Source organism: Phyllobates terribilis, unplaced genomic scaffold, assembly GCF_046119375.1.
Source record: "Phyllobates terribilis strain yellow unplaced genomic scaffold, ASM4611937v1 Scaffold_11__3_contigs__length_659146591, whole genome shotgun sequence".
Lineage (NCBI taxonomy): Eukaryota > Metazoa > Chordata > Amphibia > Anura > Dendrobatidae > Phyllobates > Phyllobates terribilis.
In genome coordinates, this window is record NW_027362771.1 from 536,116,746 (window position 1) to 536,128,377 (window position 11,632).

General features: G+C 43.8%; 1 protein-coding gene across 1 annotated transcript in view; it reads right to left on the minus strand.

Annotated features, from left to right (window-relative positions):
* Positions 1-10,241, minus strand: part of LOC141166801 (serine/threonine-protein kinase N1-like) — a 121,555-nt gene extending 111,314 nt beyond the window's left edge. The window contains exon 1 of the mRNA XM_073653844.1: positions 10,052-10,241. Coding sequence (XP_073509945.1) covers positions 10,052-10,087 — 36 coding nt within the window. The 5' untranslated portion in view covers positions 10,088-10,241. The remainder of the gene's footprint in view (positions 1-10,051) is intronic.
* Positions 10,242-11,632: the final 1,391 nt, after the last annotated feature.

The following is an 11,632-nucleotide window of genomic DNA, read 5'->3' on the forward strand; positions in this document are numbered from 1 at the left end:
GTTGCAACCATTTTTGGACCAGGTGTAGGAGGTCGAACATCTGGGACCGGGGAGGTTTTATCACTGCAATAGGCCCAGTGGTGCACTCGTTGCGCCCTGACAGTCAGAGTCACTCCCAAGCGTGCCAAAATCTCAGTTTTCAACTTAGCGTACTCTTTCGCGTACTGCAAGGCCAAGTCATAATAGGCCTTCTGCGGCTCGCCTGTCAAATATGGCGCCAGTACCTCCGCCCACTGCTCTGGAGGCAATTTCTCCCGCTCTGCCACCCTCTCAAAGACCGTCAGGAACGCTTCAACGTCATCACCCGGGGTCATCTTTTGTAATGCTCTTCTTACCGTCTTCCTGACGTGTGAGTCATCACCTGGATCTGAGGATGCGGCGGTTGTCCTGCCACGGATCTGCTCTGCCAGGATTTCCATTTGTCTTTGCTGCTGTTGGATCTGCTGCATCAAAAGTTTGTTTCCTGCTGCTGCTCCCGTTGCTGCTGCAGCTGCTCCCCATGCTGCTGCATGCTCTGCTGCATGCTCTGCTGGCTCTGCTGCATGATCTGCTGGTACTGATGCTAGAACTGCGCCTGCTGTAGCTGAAGTTGCTGCTGGTGCTGCGCTTGTTGCGCCTACTGTGCCTGCAACAGGTGTTTAATCAGGTCCTCCATTTTGTCCCGTGACACTTGCTGGCTTATGGCCGACTTCACCCAGGACATATACGTCTTCTTGTAGCAGTCACACTGTCGCTTGGGATCTGTGCCCGTGCTTATAGCACCATTTGTAGGGATTTGTACTCACTGGGCCACGTTGGAGGTAGGCACAGGTTCACACAGTGATGCAGTCCGCGGGTTCAAACAAACTGGTGGTTTATTTAGTGTCCATACACCAGTAAGGAAACAAAAGTAACAGCCTTTTACTAGCACAAAAAGAAATAACAGAACAAAGCTCAAAATAACAAGTCCATGCAGCACGGCCTCAGCCGTTTAAACAAAGTGTCTTCCTCTGCCTCCAGCAGAGTCTGAGAAGCACATGCAAGGTCTGCTCACCTTGCCCAACACACACAGACAGACTGAGACAGGCGCAATTGTCTTAAATCAGCCTTCCAAGACCTGGACTGGAGGTAAGTGAGCAGCTGTTTTCCCCCAGCTCTTTTAGCTGCTCGTAAAACCCGGCCCTGTAATCCGGGCCCATTAAATTCCTCTCTGCACTATGTGTGCTGGAGCCTGCTTCTCCGAGTCCTACATCACCGAAGCCTGGCACTTCGGGGACACATACCTCCCGTCCACGACCTGTCTGGCAGCCACCTTACACCTCATATATTTCTACATTGTAATAAGATCGCCTTGGTTTTTCCAAACTGAATAACCCCAAGTTTGATAACCTGTCTTGGTGCCTGTTGTTCATCCATTCCCTTAATAACCTCGGTTGCTCTTCTCTGCACCCGTTCTAGTTCAGATCCCAAAATTTTACACAGTATTCTAAGTTTGGCTGCACTAGTGACTTGTATATCACAAAACTATGCTCTTGTTATAAGCATCTATGCCTCTTTTATTGCATCCCATGATTTTATTTGCCCAGCCAGCAGCTGCAGAAAGCGATGTGACCCGGAGAGTCTGAAGAGGAGCAGAATGGTGCAAGATCAAGGAGAACGTGGCTTCAGCACATTTACACAGATTTAGTAAAATTAAATAATAATAATAATCTTTATTTATATAGCGCCAACATATTCCGCAGCACTTTACTATTCAGATGTTCATATACAACAGTCATAAGTAACATAGCTAAATATAATACAATAATTAAAGCAAAAATAATGACGACCCTGCTCGTAAGAGCTTACAATCTACAATATAAATGTATAAAAAATGTAAAATTTTACCTTCGCCTTCTCTGTGATCTAGTGCCATTGAGCTCTTCTTCTCCTTAACATCACCATCACTATTCAGACTATCCGTCTCACTCGGAAATCTGTTTTACAGTGAGAGCCTATGCAGCCTTGTTCTGACGCTCCATAGAATTACACTGTAAAAGTCACTTGCCGGTCACACAGAGTGCAGTGTCACCCAGAGAGTCTGCAGAGGAGCAGAACGGCACTGGATCACGACGAGAATATCAACACACTCACACTACACTACATGCACATATACACAGATTTAGTAAAAAAAAATCTCAAAGGAGTACTTCTTTAAACTTCTATTGCCATTTCACAGTCAAAGCCTCCAGCTTACATAAATCCTTTTGTAATATTAAATTATCATCCTTTGTATTGATTATCTTGCAGAATTTAGTATCATCTACAAATACTGAAATTCTGCTCTGTATGTCCATTAAAAAAAAAAAAAAAGTTAAAAAGAAGAGGGCCCAATACTGAGCCCTGTGGTACTCCACTGTTTACTGTGCCCAAATCACAGTATGTTCTATTAATAACCACCCTCTGTTTTTTTTATCCCTGAGCCAGTTGTTATCTGAGCTACACATATTTTCCCCTAGTCCTGTTTCTCTCCTTTTATGTATCAAACATTTATGTGGCACTGTATCTAACACCTTTGAAAAATCTAGATAGACAACATCCACGGTGTTACCCTGGTCCAGTTTGGAACTTACCTCCTCAAAGAAGCTGATCGATTTAGTCTGACGGGATCGATCCCTCATAAACTGAATTCTTATTCTTATTGAGCTACTCCAGGATAGCATCTCTTTGAAAACTCTCAAAGATTTTGCCCACAGTAGAGGTTAAACTTACCAGTCTATAATTTCCAGGCTCAGATTTTGTCCCCTTTTTGAATCTTGGCACCACATTTGCTATGCGCCAGTCCTGTGGCACAGACCAAGTTATTAATGGTGTACTGCCAATGGCGGCAGGCCACATGGCTGATATTGGGCCCGTGAGCCAGGGGGCCCGGTGCCAGCATCCTAGATTGTCGATACAGTTGAAAGCAATGATGAAAGAGGGAGTGTCAGCTGATGCTTCCTCCTCCATCATTCTTCCTTGGCATCTGACGTCTCTACATGGCTCCCGCTGCCCTGAGATGTGTGGGAGCTTCAGAATGCTCTCTGCAGAGACCAGAGCAATGGGGGAACGAGGAAGAGAGGTATTATTATTATTTTTTTAATCAGATAGTACATTGTGGTGGCCATAATACAGTATAGAGGACTATGGGAAATGCATTATACTGTATGGAGGACTATGGGTTGCAGTATACTGTATGGAGGATTATGGGATGCAGTGTACGATATGGAGGACTATGGGGAGTGCATTATACTATTTGGAGGATTATGGGATGCCAGGGAGTGCATTATACTATATAGAGTACTATGGGTTGCAGTATACTGTATGGAGGATTATGGGATGCAGTGTACGATATGGAGGATTATGGGGAGTGCATTATACTATTTGGAGGATTATAGGATGCCGTATACTATATGGAGGACTATGGGGCCAATTATACTATAAGGAGAGCTCTGTAGAGGCTATTATAATATATGGAGGTCTATGTGGGGGCCATTTTAATATTGGGAAGGCTATGTGGGGGGCATTATATAATTTGGAGGGGTTTTTGAGAGCCATTATAATATTTGGAGGGCTACGTAGGAGCTTATATATTTTATGGAGGGCTATGTGGGGGCCATTATTCTGTATGAAAGAAATTATACAGTGTGAAGGTTTGTGTGGGGCCCATTATACTGCTTGGAGGGCTAGTGCGGGCCATTGCTCAGTGTGGAGAGATGTGGGCCATTATACTGCATGGAGGCCCATTATACTCCATGGAGGGCTGTGTGGGGGTCACAGTTGGGGGACCAAACTGTGTTGGGGGTCACCATACTTTGCTGGGGAAGTTGAGGGGGGTACAGTAGGGTCATCATACTGTGCGTGTGGATGGTACTATGGAGGAATTCACTATGGGGGTATCATACAGTATTTGGGCGGCACTTTTCTTAGCATTATACTTTATGGGTGCAATGAAAGGAGAATCTAGGGCTTCAATAGGAGGAAAATTACTTTGTAAAGGCTATAAAGTTGTGAGATATGCTCTTCTGCGACCCTGCCGAATTTTACAGGGTGGTCCAAAAGTTGGTGGACAGAAAATAATAACATTTATTTTGATTTATATATAAAATTATATTTACTAACACAAGCATAACATTGACAATTAAATTTTATTCTGAACAATAATACAAAAGCCCTTAAATTTTATCAACGCAGGTGCTCAAACTGTTTTCCATTACAATTTGCACAGCTTTGAAGTCTGCCTCTTAAGCTTCGACAAACTTTTTTGCACAAGTCTCTTTGGGTAATAATTTCTTGAAATGCATCTCTTATGTAATTTTTCAAATCACTGACACTTTTTGGTTTTCGACTATAAACTTTGTCCTTGAGTACTCCCCAAAAGAAAAAATCCATTGGGGTCAAGTCTGGTGAACGTGCCGGCCAATCAAGTTGGCCTCTTCGGCCAATCCATTTATTAGGAAATGTTTCATCAAGACACTCGCGGACTACTCTTGAATTATGTGGAGGGGCCCCATCTTGTTGGAAATAAAGGTCATTTGAATTAGGCTGTTGCTGTAACTGGGGAACAACTTGATTCATTGGAATTTTGAGATACTTATCTCCTGTGACTGTTCCATCAAAAAATATTGGTCCTAAAACACCAAAACTTGAAATACCACCCCAAACATTGACACCAGGCTCATTTAGTTGTTGCTCTAATGTTAAATGCATGTTCTCATTATATCAGTAAATACAATTATGTCTGTTAATATGGCCGGATAATTTGAAAGAAGCTTCATCACTCCACATAATGTTATCTAAAATTACTGGATTTTGTTTGATAAATCTCCCCCTTCATAACCTTATTACACTTTCTGTCCACCTACTTTTGGACCACCCTGTATATATATATTTTTTTTTTGGGGGGAGGGGCAAATTAGAACTTCTGCTATGGTGCCCCATGATTTCAATGCACATTATTATGGAAGTAGTATGTTATTATGGAATCTGTGAATATAATAAATAATGGTCTGTCTATCACAGTACTAAATTAAGTGTTTTTGAGGTAATCAGGTGACATTTAATTGAGAATTGATGGTATCCCTGATCATGTCATCTGTCATGGGATTGTATTATGTAAACACTATAGAGAAAAAAAGTGTTTAGCAGATTGGTCTTTCCCTCATACTCTTCCACCATTTCTCTTTGATTATGTTTGGTGTATACCTGTCCCTGTTAGTGTGATTCATTTTAAGGTATGGCAAATTTAGGGAAGGACTTTGGTAAGGGAATCAAAATACCGATCCTGCGTCACAGCTCCAATCTGCAATATGTGGTTGTCAGGCAGCACATCCATAGCAACCAGTCTGTCTTAAGTTATTTAGATCACGAGTAAAGGCAAAGTGCCATCTGCGGCTAATAAAAGACTGAAGCCAGTCGATTGGTGGTCAGACAGGCACTCCATAATTCGATGAGCTGTGAACCATCGTTAATATGGTCGTTCTTTGAGCATAGAACACCATTTTATTGGCATCTTGAGTGTTCCTAGGAATGCTTGTTCCCCCATTATCTGCCTGTCTAAATGGGTCTTGAAAATAAAGCACAGTCCTTAGAGGATGTGCAGGAAGATATGGCTGAAAATAGCTGATTACAGAGACAATAGATTCCTTTCAGCAGCACAGCAAATCTAGTAAGATGGCTTTAGGTTTATTGTCCCTTTAAGAAACTGAGTACAATGATGGGTTCATTAGATTACTGGCAGGAAGTCTGTTGTCTGTAGGCCTCTCTCAACTCCAGTTACGTCATATGTTGGGTCCCTGCCTTTGACGTAGGCCGGCAAGCAAAGCCGTATCTTTCCAGGCAGATGATGGCTGATTCATTCAGCCATCATCTGCCTCTAACAGCTGCAGGTGGAGAGGAGCTTCACCCACGGCTGTTAACATGAAGAAGGGTACGTCATTCCAGGCGACCATGCGTGCACGGGTGATGTGATCGAGGGGAGCCAATGGGTTGCCTTGACAGCCAAGGGTCTTATGAAGACCCCCTTGCCTGTCATTACGATCCCCCTGTGAAAAGCAAGCCCGTGGCTGGGGTTCATAGGAGATCATGATTTTAGCTACACATAGTATAGCACAAGCAATCAGATGATTGCAGCTTAAAGTCCCCCAAGGGGACTAAGAAGTACAGTAAAAAGTGAGAAAAAAATGTTTGTAAAGATATGAAAAAAGTAAAAAAAATTCAAATCACCCCCTTTTGCCCCATTAAAAATAAACAATTAAAAAAAATACACATAATTGATATTGCCAGGCTTAGAAAAGTCTGATCTATCAAAAGTTCAATCAAATAAAAAAAATCAAATCACTGCACTGCTCAGAAATTAAACACTGTGTGCCATGTTTCCTAACAGATTAAACCTGATCTCTGGGGATCCCAGTAGGGGCCACTTTGTGATGTTTGTTATCATGGGACTGTTCTTACGAGTATGACTTTTCGAACGCAGTGCCCCTTTAGCCCCTTCCGAATGTGTGCAATTGTATGGAGTGGACTTGGGAGCTAAGCCCATTCCATATCCGGAAGATGTCAGCTGTGTTATACAGCTGGTATCTGTCTGTAATAGCAGCAATTAGAGCCAAGTTCTGATCGCTGCTGCTCTCAACCCTACTACTAACCCTAGTACTGGTAACTAGTGGTCACAAGGAAGAGAGGGACCTTTGGTCCTGTTAACTCCAGGGCCCTGTGTAGTTGCTGTGCCTCTGGTCCCATTAGAATCTTTGAGGTCGATTTAGAAAGTTGAAGTTAAAGGTGGTGTCCATTACTCGGACCACTCCTTCTCAATCCCTTTGTTTCTCCCTCCCAAATAATAAAACCTATACTCACCTCTGGTGCCAGCGCGAGGCCAGCGCTGTTCCAGTGGTGTTGACACTGGCTCTGAGCTGCTGATTGTCCGCAGGAATCGTGTGACATAACAATGTCACACGAGCCCCGGGAGAGCCAGTGCGAAACTACAGGAACAGCACCGGCATAGGAGGTGAGTATAGGTGTCATTACTTTACAAGGATTGAAAAGGGGTTCCCGAGTAGTGTATAACCCCTTTAATAGAAAAACACTCAGATTATCTAAAATCAATTTTTTTATACTACTTATAGCATGGTACCCAAAGCTATGGCTTCATCCAAAATGGAAGCACTGAAAATGTCGAAATGGCAGTAGCTTAGAACATCAGCATCGTCATATTCACATCACTTTACAGACATTATGGGCACTGTTCCCACTGGGGCTCACAATCTACATTCCCTATCAGTATGTCTTTGGAGTGTGGAAGGAAACTGGAGAACCCAGAGGAAACCCACACAAACACGGGAAGACCATATAGACTCCTTGCAGATGTTGTCCTTGGTGGGATTTGAACCCAGGACCCCAGTGCCGCAAACATGCTAACCACTGTCTGCACCACCAGGCTGACTGATGTAAATTGGGGGTTCATACAGTCTCACTTACATTTTGTAGGTTTTCAGTTGATGAACAAAATACAAGACAAAATTAAATGTATATATGTGTGGCGCCCCTGCGGGTTCAGTCGCCACAGAGGTACTGCATCTCACCCAGAGGTGTGGTATCCCACTCTCAGGTAAGGATGGAGTACTGCCCGGGACCCACACATTTGCATCAATTACACTCCACTTCAGAGGGAAGGGCGAGATTGCTCCTAAGGGAGAGCTGAGTCCCTGGTCCCTAGCTGGAGGGTGGAACCATGTAGTGGGTGTGGGTGGAGGAAGTAGTTTAGGGGAGCACTTCAGTAGGAGTATAAGAAAGCAAGGAACCATCTAGAAGCCGGACAGTTGAGACCAGTCAGACAGAGAAGGAGTGGGAGCTCTGTAGGAGCTCTGCTCAGAAGAGCGGGCCTAGAGTGAGAGACCCAGGAGGACTGACAGGAAGAGGAAGGGAGCAGAGGAAGGCTCCAGAAGTGAGGGGATCCCAGGGGCACGGGAAGTGCAGGAAGCCACCAATGCACCCGAATCTGCAGGAACGTGGAGGGATCAGGCCACAAAGGGGACCGGCCCCTAACTAGTGGAGAACTACAAGGCTCAGCTAGAAACCGGAGGCTTCTGTACTTTCAGGGTGCAGCTGCTCACAACCGCAACTACATCGCTAAAAAGGTAGCCACATAGGATTCAGGGGACTTCAGGTTGCCCACCAAAATTCGAGGTTACCGGCTTGGGACACTTGTTGCGAGGCGCAGGGCAGGAGGGTGAGAGCCAGCACAGGAAGACGACCGAGGAAGGCACACAGAATGGGATCCCATTATGTACTCCTGAAACACCTGGGAGTTTGCTGAGTCACGGACCGGGTCACCGCCACTGTGACATCCCCTGCAACGACCGGCCCGGCACCAAGTACCCCACGGCCCAGGAGGCGCGTCATACTCAGTGGTCATCATTATTGAAAAAAGCTCAATAAAGTCTGGACATTTGGGATTATAGTGAGTTTTCCTTCAATTTCATTGTACAACAGAGAAATATGTCTTAAAAAGGCCAAAAGTGTGAAGCTTTTGCTCATATTTTATTCCCACCGATCTCAAGTATTCTTTTTAATTCACTACACAATACCAGAGATATGGGCCTTTTTATTTAGCACTACATTTTATGGTCTTTACTAAGGGGGCGTGGCTCACAGGGTAATAATGCAGAGCAGCCTAAAGCCACGCCCCCAGATAATCCTAAGAGCCACGCCCCTTTGGTAAAGGCCTTAAAAATCAGCCTTAAATAAAAAGGCCCCATATATCTGAATCCATATGGTGGATTTAAAAAATAAAAATAAAGAATAAAACGGATTACTCAGGGGAGCATCAGAAATAAAATAAGTGTAAAAACTGCCCACTTTTGACCTGGTGACGGTTCCTTTATAAGGAGAACATAATGTGCTACATATGGAAGATATGATCAGTATACTCTTCCTTGATAGTTGTATGGCCACAGCCTATAAGTCACATAGGCGAGTTAAGTAGTCCAAACTAAGGACTGAATTACTTATGCTTTCAGTGGTCGCTCAAATCAAGCCAAAACCATTTAGTTGTGATCATTTTGGGTGTAATTACTTAAGGGACTATTGGACAGCCCATAAATCCCATAGGTCATAGTCCCACTCACATAAACTGTTGATGCATTTGGTCTAGCACCTCCTGACTTCCGCAATGGCTGACTTCCTGACCCTCACCCGCTGTGCGCTATCATTAACCCCTTCTTTGGAAACTTCTTCTTGATCCTGCCTAAGATGTATCATCTTAGAGAAGTCCCCCCCAAATTCCTTCCGTCCACCTGCCTAAGAAAATACAACCACAGGCCTCGCAACCATAGAATACACCTACCCCGTCCAAGCAGGCACAGCGCATTTCACAAGTAGCCGACGGCACACACCTCCTATGTGGCACAACGACCCCTCCCTTGGCACCTGTCTGGTTTCCGGTAATCACTACAAGTGCCAAAATATGAACACTAACTGACCAAAAAACACAAATGTTCTCGGAGGATAGACATACCGAAGACTGATGTTGACCTAGTGGTCTATGTCTCTGTCGTACAACACATCTGTATCTATCTCCAACATGGTTTTTCATTCACTTATTGATGATTTTTCCTCTACGTCACCCTACACTACTACAACTATTACTATTGGCTATGATCCCACCCAGTAACTGCGAGTGGAGAATATGGCCCCCCGAAGACCGAAGCATATCATATGGCCGCCTACAGCCAAATGTGACTTAGTATCATTAAAAAAGACACCATCATTAATATACGGGAAAACGTTTAGATTTTTTTTCTTAAAGCTCACGACGAGACCTCGGTGGCGGAGCGGAACTGGTTAATTATTTCTTCACGACTCGAGCATTCGTGAATCATAAGACAACTGCAGTCCTATGTAAAAAACACAGATGACCCAAGCAAAGGAAACAAAACTGAGCTAAGAGCTGGAAAGAAAACGTGCGAGAAAACAATAATCAAATGCACATGATCACAGCTACAATCGAAAGACCAGACACACAACAGTGCCGGCTCCACATACACATCAGTAGTACCTCTGCATCCTGCTCCTCCGTCGGGGTGTGGGGCATTATGTTACCCAGTAAGTGACACTCGCTCACACAGTGTCACCAATGCCGCCCTTTAGCCACACACAGGATGACATGGTGTGTCACACACACACTGAGTGACGGTCTCTTTCTGCCGGTCCCTCCCTGCATTTCCTGTGGATGTTCAGTGCAGCAGATACAGCTGTGAGCCTGCAGTTTGTGCACTCAGATCTGATATTTCTGGGTGGAATAATAGTATCAATACTACCCTTATATAGTGGCGTAGGAATCAATATTGGGGGGGGACAACTAAACGTCAAGTCCCCAAAGCTTCTTATTAACATTTTTTTTGAACATCGTCTAGCTATTTTTGCTTTACATATTTTATACTTGTCTGACACCGCATTTTTGTTGTGTACTTGTTGTATCTGTTTGAACCGTAAAAAAAAAAACGTATTTAATCTGATACGTTTGCATTGATGTCAAATAGGTTTCCCTTTCTTTAAAGGATCCAAAAAATGCACTTTATGGCGCTTTTTCATCCTTTTAAAAAAATGGATGAAAAGCAGATTGTCATACGCTTGCATGAATTTTTACATATTTTTTATTTTCCCATAAAACGAGTCACATATTCTCCTGACATACTCTCCATGTCGTTTAAAACCTAAACAACAAGAAACAAATGCGTTAAAAACAGATATGCGTGCTTTTAAATGAATCCATTTTACAACAGTTCATTTTTTCTTTTTTTTGCTTACAATATTATTATCCTTATTTATAGCATCATCATCATCGCTGTCCCCATTGGGGCTCACAATCTATATTCCCTATCAGTATGTCTTTGGAGTGTGGAAGAAAACTGGAGAACCCGGAGGAAACCCAAGCAAACACGGGGAGAACATACAAACTGCTTGCAGATGTTTTTCTTTGGTGGGATTTGAACTCAGGACTACACTGCACGGCTACAGCGATAACCCCCCGAGCCACTGCGCTGCCCCTACAATATAAAAATGTGTCACTATTAAAGGGAATCTGTCAGCAGGTTTTGGCTACCTAATCTGACAGCAGCATGATATAGGGGCAGAGACGCTGATTCCAGCAATATGTCACGCATTGGGCTGCTTGCTGTCGTTTTAATAAAATATTTGTCTTACAGGCAAGAGGTTAGCACTAGAGGACTAGTAAACCTGCTGCCATGTAGTCTTCCATATTCATGAGCTCTGTATAACCCAATCCCACAACTTATTGCCTATGCACAGTGTACACAGAAAGCAGCCAATCAGGGGTGTGGGTGGGGTTATACAAGGCTCAGCATTCAGAGACTGGTAGATCTGCAGCAGAGAAAACAGAGATTTTATCAAAATTACAATAAGCAGCCCAGTAAGTGACACATCACTGGAATCAGGGTCTTTGCCCCTACATCATGCTGCTCTCAGATGGGGTAGCAAAAACATGGTGACAGATTCCCTTTAAAGTTGGCAAAAAAGTGGCGTGAAACAGATTTAATTTTGGTGGTACTGGACATTTTTGCAATAAATATGGGGGTGTCCTGAAAGGGAAAAGATTGGGATAAAAGGATTGGTCTTA